General features: G+C 42.8%; 1 protein-coding gene across 1 annotated transcript in view; it reads left to right on the forward strand.

The window, feature by feature from the left end:
- The window catches only part of LOC102572017 (protoheme IX farnesyltransferase, mitochondrial), a 159,921-nt gene extending 142,103 nt beyond the window's left edge, over nucleotides 1-17,818 (forward strand). The window contains exons 7-8 of the mRNA XM_014595633.3: nucleotides 71-303; nucleotides 15,038-17,818. Coding sequence (XP_014451119.2) covers nucleotides 71-303; nucleotides 15,038-15,444 — 640 coding nt within the window. The 3' untranslated portion in view covers nucleotides 15,445-17,818. The remainder of the gene's footprint in view (nucleotides 1-70; nucleotides 304-15,037) is intronic.
- Nucleotides 17,819-24,427: the final 6,609 nt, after the last annotated feature.

Raw genomic sequence — 24,427 nt, forward strand, 5'->3', positions numbered from 1 at the left:
TGTAGCCTTTGATTGCATAGTTTCTTTGGCGGTCAGCTTTTCTGTTAACCATGTTTTTTGGTTTTTACAGTCCACTCCTTGCTGTGTCCTTTGCTGCCTCCTGTGCAATTCCAGGAATCGCCCTGTTGACACTGGGAGTAAATTCTCTCACTGGGGCACTAGGAGCCTTCAACATTTTCCTCTACACATGTTGTTATACACCAATGAAAAGAATGAGCATTGCCAACACATGGGTGGGGGCTGTTGTTGGTGCCATTCCTCCCATCATGGGCTGGACTGCAGCTACTGGCAGTCTTGATCCTGGTGAGTATAAAATATACATCCCTTACTATTTTTTTTTCTTGGAGAGGAGTACAGGGGGAAGGATTTGCATTGCTGCATTTGGGGCAGCTAAAAATAAGCAACCTAGAGAACAGAACTATGGGTTTCTCTTAAGCATAGGGCTTAGTGATTACTGATGCAATATACATTGAAGCACAGTACTTACAAAGGCTGGCTTATATTCTGCTTAGCTATTACAGACTTGTTTATGTTGGCAAGCATGCCCTTACAGCACTACACCACATTAAGGCAAAAGAAATAAGCAAAGGTCTTGTCATTCTACCTTTTATAAGCCATTAGTAGCAGATGCAGGATCTGAGGAAGCATCACTCCCAGGTAATACATGCTTAGGAAATCTGGAAATCAAAAGCACAAAGAAGAGCTCTACCTTAGTATCTGGACTACAGTGGAACAACCTACATACTTTCGGAACAGAACCATTGGGCTTAACTTCAGGTGTTTCTACTGGCAGAGTCCAGTTATGTCTTCATTATCTCTCCACATGCCAGAAACTATCCTAGAATGTCGATGTATTGGTAGATTGTTTAATTTGTGCTTTTAAACTGTAAATATTCTTTTTTCCTCCTCATGAACAGAGTTCAGAGATTTCTTTTTAGTAACTGTGAACTATTTTTACATCGCACGTAAAACACTGATCTGTTCAACAGCTAAACTTTGAGACAATTGGAGCTTGTTCTCCCTGCCAGCTAGGATCTTAAAGCCTAAAAACTATTTCGTTATAGTCCAGAGAAACTTAAAAAGTTTGACTAGGAAAAAATAGTCATTTTAGTATTATTTAAATCATTTTTTCAGTCTGTAATAGATAAATATGTAAACATAGTGTTTATAAATTCTTGCTTTTCACGTGAGAGAGCTCATGAAGTTGTAAAATGCAACTACTTTACTTTTTCAATGCATAACATTTTTAAGAGAGACAAGAATTTCTTACAGGGGTGTAGGTTGTAGGATTTCTTAGGGTGATGTCTTCTATTGAACCAGCTACGTAGTTGGGATAAAGTTAGACAAGCTTTTGAATGCAATGCATTTTTTATCGTGTCTCAGAGAGAATGCCTTGCATTCAAAAGCTTGTCTAACTTTATCCCAGCTACATAGTTGGTCCATGAAAAGATATCGTTGTAAGAAATCCTTGCTTCTCACATAATTTCTGGACTGTCTTAGCTACTACATCCCTCTTACACTACTGTAATATTTTTAAGACTTTGTTAATAACTTCAAATACTAGTCTTCTAAACCAGAGTACTCAGAATTCATGCAAAATCCATCTTGTTATTCCTCATTTGTGGTACACATTTGTGGCTGTGGAAATGAAGCTGAATTGCTACTCTGTATAATCGGTTATGATATAGCTCTCAACTAGAATTAGCCTGAAAGTTTCTTAATCACACACATTAGTATTTGGCATCTTGTCTTAATTCCCTCAGTTGTGTCTCCTGAGGAAAGATGGTGTTTTCTTATGTTATGAAAATTCTATCAGACCTCTTAGAAAGCCCTCTATTGGTGAAAAGATGATAATTTAATTTAAAATATAATTTTGGCCACTATTGGAGGCAGGTTATTACATTAGATCAACCTTGGATCTGATGCTGTATGATGATTCCTATGTTTATAGGTAGGTTTTGTTTAAAGTAACTTTACAGCACCAGTTCTAAATTTGCTGCGTTTACTTCACAGTCAGTTTGGGCAAAGCCAGGGTGTTTTCTCAATATTGAAAGAAGTGTTATTAGGTCAATATGAGCCTACACAGTGAAACCCACTTGGAGAGAATCGTGGAGAATTCTGACTTAGAATTGACTGCTTCAGTGCATTGCAATACGAAAACTGCATTCCCTTTTATGAAGAAAGTAGATTATTAGTGGTAAAAGGTCTGCCTTTTGAGCTCAGTTCTTCAGGGCTCCTATGAGAGTTAAAGGTGCTTAACACATTGCAGAATTTGATCTCTGTATAAGAGGGCTTCTATGTGCATGCCCATACGCACATCTATATATGGATGTGCATCTATTCTCTGTAACCTGCAGAGCCACAGTTGTGGAACCCATTAATCATGTGTAATTAGCTAGCAGACCTAACCTAGTTTTTAGGTAGAGGTGTGAAAATACATTTGCACCTTGTTAAAAAAAGATTGATTATCCAGCTGAGGAACAATGAGGAGCAGACAGAAAGCTAATGAAAAGAAAGCTACTCTGAGTTTTCCTGGTATTGCTTGGGTTTACATTTTATTGTGGATTTTCTCTCCTATTCTCACAGTAGTCACATTATTGTAAGGGTTTCTGTTAGTCTAGGACTAAGGTAGTCATTAAATACAGAACTTCTTTCACTTTTCACTTTGCAGAGCTAAGTGGCTAACCATTGCAGGCCCGCTTCTTTACATCAGAGGCCAGCTAATGTCACTGACATGATTCAGGTTTGCTGAAAGATGGTGCTGGTCTTTTGAAGGGTTATCATATTTCCACTTTTAAAACAGAGGATACCTGTTGGGGGGGGGCAGTAGTAATATGATTGTGGGGGGAGCAGTGATATGCCGGTGCCCTACCCCTGCCCCGCACTCCCAAGCCACAGCCTCCCCCAGCCCTGCTGGTGCCTCTCACTCCTGAGCCACAGTACCCTGCCCCTCAGGCCATGCTGGTGCCCCTCACTTCCAACACACAGCCCCCTTGTCCCTGCTGATGCCTCTCACTCCTGACCCACAGCCCTCTGCCACTGCCTGTGCCTGATGCTCCCAACCCACAATCTCCCGACTTCCTTGGTGCCCTTCACTCCCAAGCCACAGCCCTGCCAGTGCCCCTCACTCCCAACCTGCAAGCCCTTGCTCCCCCCAGCCCTGCAGTGTCTCCTGGCTGCCCTGCCCCTATGAGCAAGGGCATTGGCCCCAGTGCTGCCAGCCAGGCCTCTGAAGGGCCCGCCCCACCTCCTTTCCACACTGGTGGGGTAGGCGCCCCCCCTGGCTTGCTGCAACCCCAATGTCCAGACAGCTTCCCTCAGTGCCAGCAGGCACCTACCCCCCTCACATGTCCACCCACACACACAGCCCACCAGAGAGTACCCAAGCTCTGGTCCTCCAGCCCTCACCCCCAGAGACTTACCTTCATGCAGCTGCCAGGGCTGCTCCCATCACCCTGCCTGGCTGCATGCCAGCCATGTGCGTGTGCTGCCAATTGCTCTCCCCCTGCTGCCAATTACTCTCCCCCCCCCGCTCCCACCAGCCCCAAGCAGCTCCTTGCTAGAGCAAGCCAGGAAGGGCCAGGAAAAACTTTGATGATAAGCAAAACCCTGGACATTTTTTGACATTTTAAAAAAGCTCCCAGATGGAGATGGGAGGACCCAAAAAGAGGACATGTCCAGGAAAACCTGGATGTATGGTAACCCTAGTCCTTTGCCATAATTTAAGAAGCTTCCTAAGATTCATTTCAGGACTTAAAAGGAGAATTTTAGAAACAGCATTTACAATTTTTATATTTCAACAGAGAGAAAGAAGCAGGCTTAGTTCAAAAGGCTTTGGATTTGATCAACCTGTTTTTTCCCTGCCTGTTTAGACCTTTGTTTTATTTTCCAAAAAAATGAACATTAAGATGTCACAGCTGTAAAGTCCAGTGTCTTGACAACTTCCAAAGAAAAGAGCTAATATTGCACATCTATTTGATTCCTCCTGGTTCCAGTAATAACAACATTTTGGACTTATTAAGCACTTTTCAGCAATATATCTGAAAGCACTTTGCAAAGGAGGTCTAGTGGCTGTCCATTTTCATTTCTAGTCCTGTTGGGCTTTGAGATACCAACCATTAAGTCTGTCAGTAAGTATCAATCCTCCCAGACCACAGCCCATGGTAATTTTGGGAAAACCCCATGTTTCGGGAGAAAAAAGGGAACATTTCTCTAAAAAGGGGTGGATTTGTTGGGGGGGAGGGGTTGGGGGGGCGGGGTGGTTGAATGCCAGCTGTTTGAAACTGCTGAGAGATTTGGAATGTTAATGTAAGTTTCAAGGGTGAGCAGGATGCAGGTGAGGTGGTCAAAGGAGCATGGTAAATGTAATTTATCACCCGGATATCACCACCACATATCTGATCTATTTACGTATAGCTTGGCTGCCAGTCTGTAGTTTGCAGTAATTTGTTTGCTTCCTTGAAAGCAGCTTTTGATTGTTCTATCATGGTGCCATTTACTTCCAGTAAAATAAAAGGATATTTGTTTTATCTAATAAAATCCAAAGTCTAAAATGACTCCTTTCAGTTTTTCTGTGGGGAGAATCACAGGAAACCAATGCAATTCATTTTAAACCATAGCAATAGGGTAAGGACAGAAAAAAAACCCATTCATGGAGCTTCTCTTTTTGTTTGAGATTCTCCTTCTGTGTGAGACCTATGCTAAGCACTCCTCCTGCCTCTGATGCATTATTGTCGAGTGCCCATTTGTCCTGTTGTACAGATGTATTTAGGAAATACATGGAGCAATGTATTTTAGCACAAAAGAGAGCAGCCATATTTGTGTTTCTAGATTTGCTGCTGCTTGTTTGTTCAAAGTCTTCCTTCATCCTAACTAATTATTTCTAATTAGCAAGGCAGACTGCAGTTTACAGTAAACATTTCCAAGTTCCGTAAGCCATGAGCTACTTTTAAGCTTTTTCATTTCAATGAACCCCATACGCTGATGTAATGGTGGCCTGATCCCAACCAACTAAAATACACTCAGGGTTTTAAAAACACAGCAATTCAGTGTCATAACATTCATATAAGCCACCCAGTTAGATAGAAGTGACAAGCAGGGGTCCTCAACATAATGTGCTTATCAGTTAAGGGGATTTTTTCTGAGTAGGTGGCAGTGGGCATAGCAGATAACAGCCTTGACAGTATGGGAGACATTACAGACCCACAGTGGCCTGGAGCCATAGGTATTACTGCACCAAAGAATGTTTATCTCAAGAGACTACTTAGTTTATCTCAGATGCTCCACTTCTGGTCTCTCTTCCTGACAGACATCTTGTACTGATTTTCATTCATTTTCTGAAATTTAAATAATTCCTGGGGCTATGGAATTTATAGACTGAGTATCAATGGTAATCATGTGGAGCCTGATTTTTAAATTGCCTTTACTTTGTAATTCAAATTGTGTTGTGTGGTAGACATTAATTATGTCAGCCAACATCTATTTACAAATGGGGATTTAAAAATGGGCAGTTCTTATCAGCAAGTGACATTTGGCAGATGGATGGTTTTAGTAACAAAAAAAGAAGAAAAGGAGAGAGAAGGGGGCTTGTGACCAGACCTGACAAACGAGTCTCTGATACCTTTCCGAATACAGCCCTTGTCTGCCAGAAAGAAAGGGGCAAAGGGAAAGCATAACTGAGCACCAAATAAATGTTGCAAACCTCTGCATTTGTTTCTTTCAAACTGTCTTTTTCACTTAACAGATAGCATTTCAAATCCCTATTGACATGTGCACAGGTCTTTTGTGAGAGCTTCTAGTACCCAGAACGAGCCTAGTTTGTAATGCTCTTGAGTGGGAGGAAATTGAGGAGGCTCTAGCTAAAAACTCTTCCTAACAAAACCAGTTTTTAGGGTTGCACCTCTCTTCAAAGAAAGGCTGATAAGTTCTTACTCTTTTTCATGGCAAGGCAAAGATATTAATGTCTCATTGACATACGAGAACACAGAGCTGGGGGCCCAGAAGTGTGTTCTCGGTGGGTGAAAGCTGAGGCAGATGGGCAGTGCTAGTAGGCAGCTGTTTTAAATTTAAGAAGACAAAAGTCAGTGGATTATTTTCTTCTCCATGGGAGACACAAAAGAAGTGGCAATTCCACCGTTGAGGCACCTGGGGGACTGACTCGGTCTGAAAGATGAAATCAAAGTCCAATAAATTCACTGTTATCCCAGTTCTACGCATCGTGCACAGCTGTTACAAGCCTAGTGCTTTCATCTTCCAGATGAAGAATATTGAACCATGTGGGGCAGCTGCTCCCGAGCCCCATTCTCTGTACCACGTTTCCAGTAGGGGGCACCAAAGCAGCAGCTGGATTTCAAGAAATACTTGTTGACTTCAGTGAGTGAATCTGCTTTTCTTTACGGCTACTAGAAGGGAACTTTTAAAAGTACCCGTGATTAAAATCCCCTGTGAAGCAAAGGGGGTTTGCAGTACTCCACCGAAACTATTGCTTTGAGATGCTGTCTAAGCGTACTTGTACTGATGAATGCCTCAGTCATGTCATTACCCACCTGGTCACATTTGTGACAATAAGCATACAACCAAAGCTAGCTAAGATGAATCAAAAGAGCATGCCATTGTTGTCCTGCTGAAACAGGCTTGACTAATTCTGTAATGAAACAAAGACAGCATTGAAAAACAGCATAGCTAGCTACTTCTCTTTCCCAATAAGAACTAGATTCACCATTTTCCACATCTACAAGTCTTCCTCCCTAATCCATGTTTTCCACAGAGAAAAGGCTCTGTTTGCATTACCCCTCACAGCGTAAATGTATAGGTGTTTCAACTGTAAGGCATCAACAACAGATATGTGGGTCTATAATCTATGCAATGTAAAAAATGTGCATGGGTCTACACACACATACACATGTACACAAAGATGTTGTGTATACATGGTGAATATACCTAGAGAAATTTATAATACACTTTTATTTAAAGTCTGCCCCAAAGAGGGCCCTGTGATGAAAAATTATCATACTAACTTAATTACCTATCTCCAGTGAACATTGAAGAACCTCCTATTGTTCAGCTTGTAGTCCCTACACAGATACAACACCCTTTTTCCTTTATTTGCTCTTGCAGAGAAGTCTATTGCACCACTGAGACTGGCCTGTTCACCAAGTCCTTTGTGTCATCCTTCAAAAGAAACAGCTATTGAAACCCATGACCATGAAGCTTTTTTGGTTTTAGAGGGGTTTTTTTTCCTTGCCCTTAGTTTACATAACCATATAACCTTGAAAGCACATAATTATCATTGAGCATAGAGTCTCATATGGCTACATTGATAGTCAGTCCTATTGTGTGCAGTGTAGAGACCTTGTATAAATGCCACACCAAGCTTTAAAAGGGATACATTTTTTCTCCTCAAGGCTACTCAACCGCTCACATGTCAATTGCCACAATCAATAGCATATTCTGTTGTTTTCTAGTAGAAAAGAAGTGCCAGCTGTAGGCTTACTGCCTTAGCACTGCACAGAATATTAGAGCTGTAACATACAGTGGAATCCTGTCACCAGTTAGTTGTGCTGAGACTTCTGAATGCTGAACTCCTAGATGCCATTGTTCTATAGTCACAAATTAAGATGTATATTGTATGTTGATTACCTTGCCCTGAAACAGAACGTGGAAATTGCACATTAAATAGCAGAAATTTGCTTTATTTCCCAAACTGAGTGCTTTTGTTTTAAACCTCCCCATTCAAATTCTATGCAAATAATCTGATGCAGGACAACTCTTATACTCCAAACAGTCATTTTCTGTCACAGGATCTAATGAAAGAAAGATATTTTGTAAATATCCCACTCTCTATTTCACCTTCCCAAGAAGAAAATTCTGCTATAGGGTTAAAATAGAAATATCTGTATTTCAAATAAGCAACAACAGTGACACTGTACACTATCACATCTGGAGACGTATGGAATATGTGTGTTCAATGTTGAATTTATATGTGCGTGCGTATGTATGTTAGTCATCCCTGTGGCATGTGTACACAGCGGAGTGGGAGCTCCCATTCCCTTTGAAAGAATCAGCATTCATGTTGACCCAAGACTAATAGTTATTTATCCCCACATCCTCAAAAGAACACATTTTGGGGTTGATGTTGCATTGAGTCTCATTCCTGAGTCATAATTTGTGGAGAAAAATTAAATACCATAGCCAGAATTTAAAATTGTCTTTCAGACATACAGTGGTTGCACACTCACAAATTCTCAAAGGAAACCTCCTAGTAAGCACAAAACGGGATAAAAAATGTACCTTGAGGAGCCTCAAGTACATTCTCTTTTGGTGTAACAACCGTGTAGGACCACATCAATTAATGTAGGATGAATTATGCTCAGTTTTTGTAGGAAGAGCGTGAGATACAAAGGCTAGAACATCATATTTACTCACAGGCAGGTGGGTCCAACTGGACTAATTCAAGACTCCCACTGCTAATTTACCTTGTCTGGATTAAAGAGGAGTAATTTGTTTAACATCTTTTAACTTAGGAAAGCCAGTTGTGCCGTATCAAGTAGAATTGTGTGTGGCGGTTTTCTGACTTCAATCCATTAAAGCCTAAGCTTAGACTTCCTAACCCTTTCACTTCTGACATGAACCAAGCTCATACTGAGTTTCCTAAAAGGCTGGTGCTTTCCCCTAATATGTTGGTTTTCTACAAAAGTCTGGAAATAATTTAAAAAGATCTCCACATTATTCAAGGCAAAAAAAAAAATTACTAAAATTGTGCTTTAAGCAAAACAGCATTCTTAAGTTGCCAAGGCAGTAAACACCAGCTTTGGGAAATGCAATAAGATTTAAACATCTGTTTTGGAGCTGATATTTTAACCATTTTACATCCCTGGTTGGCCACTTCCCAGACATATATAGGAAGGGTCAAGGAAGAGACAGAAAGGGAGCAAGTCCATCTTTAACCTACTACAAATCAAAATTTTCCATTGTTTCTTAAATCATCATGTTTTAATAAAAAAAGAAAGCTTTCCACATCAGCCAAAGAACAGTGAGCGGGTTAGGGAAAGAAAAGCTGTTCATGCTCTGGTTGTGTTTACAGGGACATAATGCATGCGCTATTCTGTGTTTTTTTTTTTCCCTCAGAGACCTGAGATAGGGTTCAGTAGTACTCAAAAACTTGTCTATATCTCTCCCAACTGTACAGTTTGTTCAGTAAAAGATATCACCCGCAAAAATCCTTCCTCCCGCATGTACTTCTGTAGTTAACTTGATTGCAGTATTGCACAATAGCCAGTGCAGTATACTGAAGAGGTCAATGCCTGCTCTTAGGGTAAAAACATATACATGCTTTCATTTTGGTACATGTTACATGAGGCTTTCTGGGTTTCTTTGTGCTCAGCAAGTATATCTTTTTCATGTGGTCTCTGCACAAAAAATATTTGGAATTTATAAAGAAAACACTCAAGCAAAAACAAAATGATTTGAAATATTTCCATCAAAAGTCTTACAGTTCAGCCCCTAATGCTAGATCATGTCAGTACTTAAAAAAGAAACCTCTCAGGAAAACTCACTTTTATGAAGCAGTAAAGCAATATCATATATTCATATAAGGCTCTCATTTTTTTTGAGCTCTTAATAGGAAAAGGAATACAGCTTGTTACTAGAGGTCCCATCTTGAAGATGAGCCATAGAGCAGTGGGTTTTTTAATCGCAAAAATTCAACAACTGTGTTAAGTGCAAGAACCTTAATACACATGTCCTAGCCCATCCATCAAACTCCCCTGGCTGCATGCACCATCCCTTGCTGCACAAGCTACCCATGTCTAGAGTAGGCAGTGGCTCAGCTCTGGTTTTGGCTCTGAGCCTGGGGCAGGGGGTCCACATTGAATTGCCACCTGCCCTGGGTGGATAGTCAAATCTAAGATGAAGTTGAAGTTTTTTCCCCCTTCATGTTGTTGAGGGAGGGAAGGAAACCTTGTCTTGAATTTGAATACAGTATTTTCACTGCTCGAATCTGCTGAAAATTGAAACAGAGAGTACTAATGGTTTAGTCTTAAGCAATAGATTTTAAATGTTTGGCACAAATTCTGCCTCTAAGTCTGTGGACATTATGGACCTGGTTCTCGGTTGTGTTGCCCTTTAAATTGTGATTATTTCATCTAGTACGAAGTGATAAATAGATAACACCAAGTCAGAAAACCCTTTACACCCATGTTGCATTGGAGTAAATGACTGCAAAGGTGTGATGGCACTGGGGAATTGGATCCTATTTCCATAGTGAACTTCATGTTTCAGAAATCTTACAGAAATCTGCTTCAGATTGTCAAAATTTCTAATGGTCTCAGCTTACAACTGTTCCAGACACCACCTGGAGAAGCTGATAGAGTTTGCAATGGACGTAAATGGGCTACTTCTAAACTTATGACAACGAAAAATTATTCAAAGAAGACAAAAAGCGTGTGATAATTGTGAGCCAGGTATTTGTGGTCTCACATGCATAAACACTGTATAGAAGTTGAAGGATCCTCATCAGTTGCAGACTGGTATATCTGTACTCATAGCTGTAACAAGTGCCACAAAGAAGTTGCTAGAGTTTATGAAGATTGTGATATTTCTAAGCTCCTGGATATCTCAAACTCTTAACAAGCCAACAGCAATTATAACTGCCATGAACCATCCAGACCTTGGATCACAGCCTTTGCTAACTGTGAGGAAATGCCAGCAGAATGTATTATGGTTATGAACTAGCTAGTCTGGTCTCACTTTAATTACCAACTCCATAGAAAGAAAGCATATTCACACTGGTTATGCCTAGGGTCCAGAGTTATTATGAGCACTGCAAAGAAATCATTGTGTTGAATTGTATTCTGAATGAGCTAATTCTCCAGTTTAATACACTATATAACATTGATTACAAACTTCACTGGTGTACCTGACATGATTAATGTTTGTCAGGCCAGCAATGAGTGCACTGTGGGCTTGACTGTATATTCTTAGCCTGGGTTCATTTGATACGAGATTGTATCCTGTCTTGACACTATGTGCAGTATTGCCAACCCCACTGTGTCAAAAATCATGAGACAGACTCTTAAAAATCAAGAGATTTGGAATGTAAATCACGAGGTGCTATTTGTGAAGTGTGTGTGTGCGGTTCCTAGGGTAAAGGCAGCAGGGTGCAGAGTCCCAGCTCACAGTGGACAGCCCACCTCTGCCTTGCACACAAATCCAGGGAGCATGTGCTCCCCATGCCTCCCCTGGCCCTGGGGCTCCATTCACCCCAGCCCCACTCCCTCCCTCACTGTGGGGGCCTCGATCTGCCCCTTCCCTTCAACAGACTTACCAGCTTGGCACTCTCTACGTGCACCAGAAGAAAAAATTCTGAGATTTGATCTCTCTATCAGGAGATCACGAGTCAGAGTTCATTTGACCTGGAGTCTCATGATTTTTTCATGAGAGTTGGCATTACTGTATATACCATGCTTTTCTTTCAAATCAGCCTGTACATGACGCTTAAATCTGTGGAAACCCAACAAAGTCAGTCATGGTAAAAAAATGTCACAAACCATCTAGGATATGTGGGAAACTAACAGAAAGTTTACTCATGAAATCAGGAGAGGAAAGCACCTCTAGGCTTGGGTGTGTCAAATTGTTTTACTGTTTAGCGTTTCTGTAAAATACCAGTTATCTTTAAAGTTGTAATGTAATCACAGTGGTTACATTCCAAAGTTGCACATGTGAAAACCAAATCTTTGTAAATGGCAATTTGTCTCAAGTAGTTCTTCCTGGTCTGTGTTTGAAAGTTACTTTAAGATTTTTTTTTAAATTGTGAATGTGGTGTTAAATGGGAAAATTGTTAAGGTTTTTTTCTGTATGTTTGAGGTTTTGGATGCCTCTGGAGGTTGGCTGCACACCAAAATTGATCTACTACATAAGTGAAAACCACATTACAGGCCAAAGATGTAGGAATGTAAGAGGTGGTGTGCCAGATCCAAGACTGGGTCTATTCACAGGACTGGGGACCAGGAACAAATTGTGTGTGGCTCTGCCTCCCTCTGCCTCAGTTGCCCCAGCTGGTGGTGTGGAGCTAATTTCTGTTAAAGACTTTGTAGAAGAAAATTGCTATGTAAGTGTTAAGTATTATTATATATGTGATTCATTGAATCTTGTGTCCTGTCTCTGACTGCAAGGTTTTAGAAGAAAGGGGGGGAAACCCCTCAAGGATAGAAGGCTACTTAGATGTTCTGCCCTTTGGTACCTGTAATTTTTGTATTGTCTACATTATCCAGGGATCTGTATACCTGTTATAGTAGCCTTCCTTTGCCTCTGTGGTTAATGTAATCAACTTTCAGGGACCTGTAATTTACAGAAGAGAGAAGGTTATTCATAACTTAAAAAAAAGATTAGGCCACTTCTCAGATGGTAATGCACCTCATAGGCAGTTAAAACTTTATTCTCACAGCTACATTTTTGATGAAGCAATCATGGCATCCCTCATCAGTTGTCATAGTTAGAGCTGAGGCCTTGTATTAGCCTAGGTTACGTATGTTACAACAATACTGTCTTGTAGAAGACAAGATAGAAGAAAATTACAACCAAAAAAGATGTAGAGAAGTCATAAGCCACTGAGAGATTCACAAGAAGAAGTAAATTCTTTGTCACTCCTGTTCTGAACTTATCATTATAGTCTTCAGAGAATCATAGAAAATTAGGGTTGGAAGAGACTCTAGGAGGTCATCTAGTCCAGTGGTTGTCAGCCTTTTTTGTACCAGGACCCATTTGCAAAGACTGATGACTTGTTCCAACCCACACTCTCCTGGCCCTGCTGGTGCCCGACCCACAGTGCCCCATCCCCCCCTGCCCTGCTAAAGCCTCCATGCCCAGCTATCTGGCCACTTTCCCCCACAGCCACCACTTTTGGGTCACAACCCACAGGTTAAGAAATGCTGATCTAGTCCAACCCCTTGCTCAAAGAAGGACCATCCCTAACTAGAGCATCCCAGCCAAGGCTTTGTGTAGCCGGGTCTTAAAAAGCTACAAGGATGGAAATTCCACAGCCTCACTGGGTAGCCTGTTCCAGCACTTTACTACCCTCCTAGTGAGAAAGTTTTTCCTAACTTAAACTTCCCTTGACGCAACTTGCGACCTCCTTGTTCTGTCATCTGTTATTGCTCCTTGTTCTGTCATCTGGCACCACTGAGGACAGCCTAGCTCCATCCCCTTTGTAACCAACCTTCAGGTAGTTGAAGACAGGTATTAAATCCCCCTCAGTCTTCCCTTCTCCACACTAGATACACCAGTTCCCTCAGCCTCTCCTTATAAGTTATGTTCCCAAGCCCCCGAACCATTTTTCTTGCCCTCCACTGGATTCTCTCCGACTTCTCCACGTCCTTTCTGTAGTAGGAGACCCCAAACTGGGTACAGTGCTCCAGATGTGGCCTCAGCACTGCCAGATAGAGGGGAATAATCACTTCCCTGCTGTTAACCTTCATCACAGTAAGGGAACACTGTTGGCTCATATTCAGCTTACTGTCCACTATAACCCCCGGGTCATTTACTGCAGAGCTGCTGCTTAGCCAGTCGGTTCCCAGCCTGTAGTGGTGCATGAGATTGTTCCATCCTAAGAACTGGGCTTTGCACTTGCCCTTACTGAGCCTTATGAAATTTCTTTTGTCCCAATCCTCCAGTTTGTCTAGGTCGCCCTGAATCCTAGCCTTAACCTCCAGCTATCTACTACTCCCCCCCAGCTTGGTGTCATCTGCAAAGTTGCTGAGGATGCACACCATCCCATCTTCAAGTTCAGTGATGGAAATATCGAACGAAACCAGCCTCAGGACCCACCGCTGGGGCACCCCACTTCATACCAGCTGCCAACTAGATATTGAGCCGTTGATTACTACCCTTTGAAGAAGTGGGAGTTTTCGGGAAGGATTTAAGGACCCAATTTTACCCCAGATGAAGTCAAAATATGCCATTTCTGTTTCTATCAGATAAGTCAGAAAGTGTTGTAGCTCAGAAGTGAGAGTTCATTCCCAGAAAAAAATAAATGTGTGGAGATGAGAAGACACTAATTAGATAACAAAACAGAAATGGAGAAGGTGGACGTTAATGAAACGAGGCGAGTTTCAAAATGGCTCACCAAGGAGAACCTTGGTCAGGGGATATCCATATCTACAGTAGGTAGTAGTGTGTGTGGCCCAGTTTAAGGGTCTATTCCAAAGCTCAGTGAAGTCATGAAAGGTTCCATATAACTTCAGTCTGCTTTGTATCAGGTCTTAAGAATGTTTAGGACGTTATGAAGATTATACTACATAAGCTGTATTTATAATTAAAATCAGCATTCAGAGTTGATTTAGGGAAGGAAGCAGCTCTCCCCCTTCCTCTACAAGTTTTGCAGTTAGTTTTTGCAGGGTACAATGATGATGCAGTCAAGAGACCTCCACTTCCAGGAGCAATTTGCTGTGTTAATAAAATTAGCAGGCAAAAGTGCCAGCCAACTATTATCACTATCATTGTTATCACAGTTCTCAGAACAAGTCCTCATAGCTACATCTCCTTTTCTCACTGCATATCGGCCTCATGTTTCCTGTTAACTTTTTCCTTTCCCTTCTACTGTGCATTTACTTCTCTGGATGGATGGTCCAATTAGGGAATCTGGGGAAGAGCAAACTGGGTCCCAAGGACTGCTCTGTGAAAGCATTCTCCCAAACCTAACTTGAGTTGCAGTGATTTGCTCCTGGGCAGAGACTGAAATGTAGTCTAGATCCCTAGATGATGGGTGCATCAGAAATGGCATACATTAGGAGAATGTAATTTGAAGAAACACTTTCAGATTAAAAAACAAGTTTCCTTAACAAATCCCAAGTTCTTGCTGATAAACAGAGAGTGTCCATTTGGCTTCTGTACAGAACGAGATGCTGTTTCATGAACAGGAGCTGTAACATGAACACTGGCATTGAAATCTTGTCTCCAGCATTCTTTGCAGTGGTGCAGGTGAGCACTCTTATGAGAGTGTGTTTTCTCTAATGAGACTGTGTTTTTCTCTTTTGCTTTGCAGGTGCATTACTGCTGGGAGGAATTCTCTACTCTTGGCAGTTCCCTCATTTCAATGCCCTGAGCTGGAACCTCCGGGAGGATTATTCCCGAGGAGGATACTGTATGATGTCCGTCACCCACCCGGCAATGTGCAAGCGGGTAGCTCTGCGTCATTGTTTGGCCTTAATTGGACTCTCAACAATGGCCCCTGTCCTCGACGTCACCACATGGACTTTCCCTGTCATTTCACTCCCTATCAATCTGTATATTTCCTACCTCGGCTTTCGGTTCTACAGGGATGCGGACCGCAGCAGCTCCAGAAGTCTTTTTTTCTGCAGTCTGTGGCACTTACCAATGCTTCTGCTTCTCATGCTCACATGTAAGAAATCTCTGATAGAGAATGACGACAAAGGGAAGCTTCAAAGCTGAAATCCTGGCAAGATCATGAAATCAGATTGCCTTAATGTCAGTTAGGTGTTGTCATCCCTGTTTCACTGTCAAACAGAGAGTATGTCAAACAGAGAGTAATTATATGCAGGGAAAATTAGGGTGATCTTTTTGAAAATGATCTTTTGTGCCCAGTGACCACTTTATATAAATCGTTTTCTAAGTTCTTTTTAAAGGGAAGGGACGTTGTTAATGGCAGAGCTTGGTGAATGGAATTCAGGTCCCTTTACTGCACTTCTTAGGTCATGAGTTAAAATCCAGTCTAGGTCAGAGACTCATAATTTTTTATGGCTTCCTACTGGCCCATGTGAAACAAATTTGGTGAGTCTTGGACTCATGTTTAGTAAAAACAGATCCGTGTTAGAAAACATCTGCATCTCCCTTACTTGACCAGCATCTTTGGCAATCTTAGAGAAGACGCCAAGATGACGTGGCATTAATGTTGTTCTTTCCTCTCATTTGCCAGTGAAGTGGGCATCCATTCTTGAAACTAGAGGCCTGTTGTTGGTGTTCGCAAACACCAGAGGGCAAAGGGAAGTTCACGTTGCCACAGTCTATTCCGTCCCTGTTCTGTTACTAAACAGAAGGCTTCAGTATCTGGGACTGTGAGCCTGGCACCTTTCACAAGGCTTAAATTCACTTTAATAAGTTTTCAGAGCTTCCAGATTCTTTTCTATTATTTTTTTCAATATTTTGAAAGGCATCCTACTACACACTGCACATTAGCATTTAAACAGCCTCCAGCTGAGCAAAGTTATTTCCTAATATATTGCTTTCATATTCTTGTAGCCCAATTGTTATTATATTGCCATCACAAAGGAATTTCTGACTCCCCCAAATTTTTATGAGAAACTTAAAAACGAACACTTGGGGCAAGATTTTCAACTGGTACAAATTGACATAACCATGTTGACTTTAGTAGAACTCTGCTGATTTACATCAGGTGGGGATCAGGTCTTTAGAGTCCAAGTGTAAGAGTTTTATATGCTAATGTGTATTGTGCCAACCTGCTGAGTCTAAGACTGTCTGCTCATGAGGTGTTTCCTATAAATAGTTGAATTGTAGGCTTACTTTAAGAAATATAACAGCTGTATTGGGTACCATGGTACAGTTGTGGTTCAAAAACAAGGTTGCTGTGGGGTATATTCTTAGTGAGGATCACATTTCATTACCCTTGAGGAAAAGCCAATTTTGTTCCACCTGTTTTGAGCTTAGAAACTAGAAGTTCAAATTGTTGATGCAACCAGCAAAGCTGCTGTGCAACAATAAAGCTTGTCCTCACTAGGAAAATGCATCATACATGTCAGCTGGCGTGGTTAAAACATTCCCTATAGACAAGGACTGATAATTCTGTGATCACATTTGCAGTTTGCAGCTAAATCAGGGATGAGACACAAATGTAAATGTGACCAGCTAAAATAATTGTAAACAAAACAACACTGTTTAGACGAGGATTGGGTTCATCTTATGGTGCTTGATGTGTTAAAACTTGATGCATTTTCACATGAAGATTTTTCCAGTGTGGATAGGAACCAGTCTAAGGCGGGACTATGTATTGAGTTCTGCTCCCATTCTCATCCCATGGAAAACCTGCCCACTCTTGCATTTGATTCTGGCTCCCATCCACAACTTAAATCCTGCATCAGGAATAGATTTTTGTCTGATCGTTATAAATAAGTAAATGAAGTGTGATCCCACAAGCAAAATATTTATTTCTTTTCTGTCCAGTGTTGCCTCAACACAATTTATTTTTTCTTCTCATTAGCTTGTTGGCAGGTCTGAGCAGTATTCTACTCCTATTGCAGGATTCTGCAGTGTAGCACTGTTATGCACCAGATCCAAGGGCTTCTGAGTTGTTGATGTAGCCTTATTTCAGATTAAGCCTTTCAAGAAATGTCATTGATCTGCCACTGTGTCCTCATCATCCCAGTATAAAAATTTCACAGGATATTTCAGTGATACAGGCCACGGTTCTAGTGATATTTCAAGATTTCTAGGATATTTCAGTGATACAGGCCAAAATTCTGAATTGCACTGCTGTAAATCAGGAATGACTCCACTGACCACTGTCTCTGCTGGAAGGGGTCCTCTTCAAGAACTGAACCAGGAGCTTTACTTGACATTTACACAATCAGTTGTGAGATTCGTACTTTTCACAAGTGATTTCAGATTGCAAAACCAATCCTTATTACTGCTTATCTGATGTAAACTGTCTTCATAGTATTCAAGTCATTTACTGTGGAGACCTTGTCATAGGACTACGAGGAAATGACCTGCCATCTAATGGAGCCTCCAGTTTTTTAAAAATGCATTGAGTTTGTTGTTCTGCAATAAAACATGCACTGTACAAAAGCCACGGAGTGTGAAATAGCCCTTTGTTTGAAATGATTCCCAGTCTTCATGTCAGCATTCTTTAGCCTAATGAAGAAGCCACTTTCTGCTAGTTTTGGGAAACTCTTAGAGGTAGAGGCATTCTTCACTTCTGCTCCAGGGCTGCCTATGCTGAGGGAACAGGCCGGGGTCGACCCAGGATGGTGCAACAGTGCGGACACCCCCCTTCCACCTCTGCTGTCCCTGGCTGGCCCAAATGCACGGGGAGCCCCAGAGCAGCTCCTACCCTCGTTCAGCTGTGGGCTCAGTTGCTCAGGATGTGGAGCTCAGCATGGGACAGAGTCGGCCGTGGGCAGGTTTCCTGTTCCTACATCTACTCCCACCTGTGCCCACCCCTGCCCAGGTGTCCCTGGTGGCCCAGAGCAGGTGCTGGAAAGAGAAATCCACCCCTGCTCCACCACTGTGTCCAGCTGACCTGGGCAGTGGGGAGAGCCTCAGAGCCACTTCTGCCCTGCCCCAGACATGGGCTGCGGGAAGCTCTGTGAGTTGCTGGGCTCAACTGGGAACAGCGATGGCAGCACACAGGTTCCTCCTCCCAGTGCCTGCTCCCAGCCAGCGAAATAACATGGGTGGGGGCTGGACAGGGAGCAGGTGCAAGAAGGAGGAACTTGTGCACCACTGTTGTGCACCACAAACATCAGCACCCTGAGCCGGCAAAAGTAATTCTTGGCCTCCCCTGGGCCTATCAGCCCTGGAACAGCAGCAGGGGCAGGTTTCTCCTCCCAGCTCCTGCTCTCTATCCATCTCCCTGGTGTCCCCTGCTGGCCCAGGAGCTTCAGCCACACCTCCTCCCCATCCCTCCCATAGTGAGAGAGCAGTGTTCTGTACCACCCCCACCCCTTTTAGGAAATTCTAGATCTACCCATGGGATGGCAGAGGGGTTGTTTTTATTTTGCAAAATGCCTGCATTGAAAATGAGAATCTAGTGGTCTAGAATCTTCATCAGCGACTTGGACGAGGGAGTGAAGTGTACTCTGTCCAAGTTTGCGGATGACACAGAAATGTGGGGAGAAGTAGACACGCCAGAGGGCAGGGAACAACTACAAGCAGACCTGGACAGGTTGGACAAATGGGCAGAAAACAACAGAATGCAATTCAACAAGGAGAAATGCAAAGTGCTGCACCTAGGGAGGAAAAATGTCCAGCACACCTACAGCCTAGGGAATCACCTGCTTGGTGGAACAGAAGCGGAAAGGGATCTTGGAGTCCTAGTGGACTCCAAGATGAACATGAGTCGGCAGTGTGACGAAGCCATCAGAAAAGCTAATGGCACTTTATCGTGCATCAGCAGATGCATGATGAATAGGTCCAAGGAGGTGATACTTCCCCTCTATCGGGCGCTGGTCAGACCGCAGTTGGAGTACTGCGTGCAATTTTGGGCGCCACACTTCAAGAGAGATGTGGATAACCTGGAGAGGGTCCAGAGAAGGGCTACTCGTATGGTTAAGGGCTTGCAGACCAAGCCCTACGAGGAGAGACTAGAGAAACTGGACCTTTTCAGCCTCCGCAAGAGAAGGTTGAGAGGCGAGCTTGTGGCTGCCTGTAAGTTCATCACGGGGGCACAGAAGGGAATTGGTGAGGATTTATTCACCAAGGCTCCCCCAGGGGTTACAAGAAATAATGGCCGCAAGCTAGCAGAGAGCAGATTTAGACTAGACATTAGGAAGAACTTCTTCACAGTTCGAGTGGCCAAGGTCTGGAACGGGCTCCCAAGGGAGGTGGTGCTCTCCCCTACCCTGGGGGTTTTCAAGAGGAGGTTAGATAAGCATCTAGCTGGGGTCATCTAGACCCAGCACTCTTTCCTGCCTATGCAGGGGGTCGGACTCGATGATCTATTGAGGTCCCTTCCGACCCTAGCATCTATGAATCTATGGTGAGTGCGCTTCTTGCAAAATGAAATAAATCTGTGCACATCTTAGCTGGGTCATGAGAACGTGGGGAGCAGGCAGGGCTGTCCCTGGGGGGTGTGAATCAGGGTGACTGCCCCATGCCCCGTGCTTTGGGGGGGCCCTGTGGAATCAGGCTGGCTTCATGTCCAGCCGCTTGCCACCCCCACAACCACTGCCGCATCTGAGCCCCACACAGGTTGATTTGCCTCGGGTCCCGCACCCTGCTACAGTCATCTCTGGGAGCAGGTGATAGGGCTGGGCAGAACTCAATTGCAAAGTGGCCATATAGGGGTAACAAAAAATACATTATGTTGCTAATTCAGAAGGTGATAGTCTTTCATTAAGGCATCATAGGACCAATAGCCCATCATGGCTTGAGGGTACTGTGCTACTCAGATGACAATAATCCAAAACTCAGGGTACTGTTCCCAAGAATTACATCTTCCTGAAACTCCCCTTGCAGTCTCAATGGGAGAGCGACATTTTCTTCACCTCCTGATCCAAACCATGCAGTGGTTTTTAACCTTTTTTCATTTGCAGACCCCTAAAATTTTTGGCTGGAGATGCAGACCCCTATGAATTTTAAGTGTGGGTATTCACATACTTTTAATTCATCATAGTCATGTTTTGTGGACCCCTTAGACATAGTCTGTGGACCCCCAGAGGTCTGCAGACCACAGGTTGAAACCCACGGCACTAGTGTGTAGCATTCATAGATTTTAAGCCCAGAAGGGACTGTTATATTAATCTATTGTGACCCCGCACATAACACAGTGCAGAGAATCCCACACAGCAGTTCCTGTATATGGATCATCTCTTGTGGCTCAGCTAGAATATATTTTTTGAAAGTCAGTGAATCTTACCTTTAAAGATGAGATGTCTTATGAAAATATGCTTTACCAGTCACAAGATACAGGTAGAGTTGTGCTGCACTCCAGAAATGGCTACATTTCAGATGTAGCTAAAGTGATTTATTGCCTGTTGTTAAATGCCTTGGGATCCTTTGGCATTGAATGTATTTTATAATCTAAATATGATGATATTTTTCTCAGTTACATGCTGGATAATCCAGTAGACATTTAAAGATGCTCATTACAGTATCTTGGGGCCATCATGGATATGAAAAGGGACACTGAAGATCCTGTTGAACTATGTACTTATCTAGGTATTGATAATGCTTATCTTAGCAATAGTAGTAATAATAATGCCTACTTGTCATATATAATCTTTTCTCCACTATATAGAGATGGGCAAACCAAGGCATGAAAAAGAAAGTGACTTGCCCTAAATTCACCCAGCAAAGCAAAACTCACCAGCACCTGCTTTTTCCCTGATCACCTCTTTTGCCATTAGCTGGGTATTACCATAGAGGAGCTACAGTGGTTTTTGGCTGAAAAAGTTCTTTGCTGGGAGGCTTTCCACCCTTTGCAGAGGGCCAGTGGTTCAACAGAACATGAAAACTAGTTTTAGCCCAAACAGTCTCTACCCTCTGTATAGGCATGTGGTGAAAGACGGTCTTGTGGAGAAGGCTCTGGCTTGGGATTTAGGGGCTCTGGGTTTAATTCCAGGCTTTGTGACCATTAGCATGTTACACCATCTTCCTGTAAAATTAGGGATTTTTTTGTCTTGTTCAGATTTTAAACACTTCTGGCTTGTGCACAATGAGGTGCTGACTCGTTTGCGGCCTCAAGATGCTGCTCTAATGTGATTTAAAAATAGCCTGAATTCATAGCAGTTTTAATGCAAAAAGCCAAATTTCACACACCAGCTCCAGCCCAATGCCTACTCTCCTTTTAAATGGAGAATCCTGAGTTTGACGATCATCCTTCTCTTCGTTCTTTATGACTCCTTCAGTATTTGGAGGAAGCAAAGTAGAGATGCATTTTATAGATTAGCTGCGTTAAAGATGCATAAGCTTTTGTGAGCAAGAGCTCGTCGGAGTCTTGCTTAGTAAGAGTCAGGATGGGCTCTATTCCTGAGTCTGTCACTATTTCCTTCCTCTGACCTCTAGCAGGTCATTTCATCTCATCATAACAACTATCTTGCAGGACCTTTTGGGAATCTCAGTTAAGTGCTTTCAAATTGTTCTGAGCTCTCACACAAATGGAAAAGCAGTAGTATCATCTGATTTCATACAATGAGCCACGGTGCCTCAGAGCAGGACAGGCATCCCAGCAAAGTGATGCAGCTGGTGGGGGCTACACTGCACTGAAGAATGAATAAGGAAACTCAATCCCCTCACACACAAGTCCCCTGCTTCCTTCTGCTTTTCCCCACACAGTTTATTCTTGTTTCCTGTATCAATATCAGACATGATCTGCCCCAGTAGAGTAACACATTTGCTCACCCAGCTCCAACCGAGTTCTCACTCAGCCAGGCCACCGTATTTCAATGCTTACACAAAATATACGTCTACCTTTATACCCTCCTTGGGTGTATAGATGTGCTCCGGGGAGGGGGGGAGGACATGGCAGATGCTTTAATTAGCGCAGCTCCAAGAGCCACTAATTAAAAGTGCCCAGATCATCACATGTATCGGTGTCCCTGTGTTGAAAAATGGTGGCGGGGCACTTTGAACTAAAGCTCATCGAACAAGTTTTAGTTTAAAGCACCCCACCACCATTTTTCAGTGTGGGGACACTGATACACATGACGCTTGATGGTAATAACCAAGGAAATGCTGTTGCAGACTGTCCCCAACTATGTTTTAATTGCCCATTTTAATTGCCCATTTCCCAACACCAAGTTGTTTATATTCAGAGACCTGTGTGAGCTCCGGTTAGGGCTATCAGTCCAAGTACCCCATCACCATCACAAGAACCACTTCCATCAGAGGAGATAAGGACTGAATGGACCACAGAGGTTGCACTGTGCCCCTGGTCCTCACAGTCCCTTCTTCACAGCCAGGCTGCAGGTCATTGGCAGGCAGTAAGGAAGCCTGTAGCACTGCTTTCTGCTCTGTCTCTAGCCTGTCAAACACAGCCATTGTTTCTTACTGCCTCTTCTTTCTTAGGAGAGGAGGGATGGTCTAATACTTAAGGAATTACCCTAAAACCAGGAGATTTTAGTTCAATTACCAGTAGTGCCACAGGCTTCCTAGGCAAGTCACTTTATCTTACTTTGTCTCAGTCTTCCACCTCTAAAATGGAACAACAGCACTTACAGTAATTTGTGAGGATTTGTGCATTAAAGATTGAGATGCGCAAATATAATGGTGATTGTCAACCTTTTTTAGAATCAAGGCATCCCTTGGAAAATGCCAGCTCTTACCATTTACTCATTTCTTGACCACAGAAAAATAATAGAGCAATAATTCTGTTGCAAAGAACTCAGATAGTCTACAACAGGACTAAATGTTTCTTATACTATGGATTCCTGTTTAAAATCTCTGAGTTTATCTTGTGATTCATTTGTAGGTGTTTGTGCACCTAACAGTGCTACTATTGAGTGGAACCTCACAGGACCCTTGAAAGGAACTCATGGCACCCGATTGAGAATCATTGTATTATAGTAATGGGACTTCTGTACAGACCTAAGAGAGATTCCTACAACATGCGTAGATGGCAATCTGCTGGCTTTTTCTTATGACTGATTTCAAGTGTCCTTTAGAACAGAAAGCAGCAGAGACCTCTGGGAGTTTGATGGTCAATGTTTGACAAGCTTCTTTGTCAACTGGTCTTTGGATCACTGTTAATAGCAGGATACAGTCATTGAGCCATGTTAGATCCAGTATGTATTTGTACTGCAACAATTCTGGGAGTCCCCAACACAGCACAGGTCCCCATTTTACTAAGCATTGTAGAAGTAAAGAAAAAAACCCTGCCCCTGTACCTGTCTCCTCTGATCAAAATCAAAGTAAGGTGCCCAGTCGCCATTTTGAGGGACATCATTAGAAATGTTCCAGTCTAATAAAGAGCTGACAATGTCTATCGTTAAGTTGGCTTAACACTTTTTTCCATAAACCCCTGTGTTCAGCATCCAGACTTTAGCTGTTTGAGCTGAAGATTTTCCAATCTCTCTCTGTCTCAGGCTGAAGGTTGGATTTTGAATGTTTCAGCAGAAATAGTCCTGCTGTTTCACATAACAGGATTGTTAAGACTAGCTATTTTTCATCCATGTTCATGCATTTTCCCTGCATCTCCTCTTAAGAGCCTTGGCACAACCAGGCTTTGGAGCAGGACTGAGAGATTTGGCACTGTTCTCTGTTCAGGCTGGTGCTTTTCATCATTCTGGGGAAACGCCCCCAGATTCAGCCAGGTTCTAAGCTCCTGGAAGACAGCACTTTGCAGATGTTCATTGAAGCTTATTACTGATATTCCCAAACATGGCATCTGGAGAGAACATGTTCCCGCCTCACTAAGATCTCAGCAGGCCAGCCTTTCTGCATGGTCCCAGGTACTGCACTTGTGTTCTGCATGTTGTGTTCTGTATAGGAGCGTGATAAAGTAGCAGATCACCTTTTCCACTTAGAAAAATGCAATGGATGAAGAAAAAAAAAATAAAGGAAGGAACATAGCTCTTTCCCCTCTCCAAGGCTTGAAGAAGCAGTCTTTAATTACATGATTGTATGCATTTTTTTCTGAAGGACTCATGGCTCATTCAATGCACAGAAGCCTGTGCTCCTCCAAACCCCAGCCTAAGCATACATGTCAAAGGTCTGGATGACCTCTCACGCATATGCCATG

The sequence above is a fragment of the Alligator mississippiensis genome, chromosome 8 (assembly GCF_030867095.1).
Source record: "Alligator mississippiensis isolate rAllMis1 chromosome 8, rAllMis1, whole genome shotgun sequence".
Taxonomy (NCBI): domain Eukaryota; kingdom Metazoa; phylum Chordata; order Crocodylia; family Alligatoridae; genus Alligator; species Alligator mississippiensis.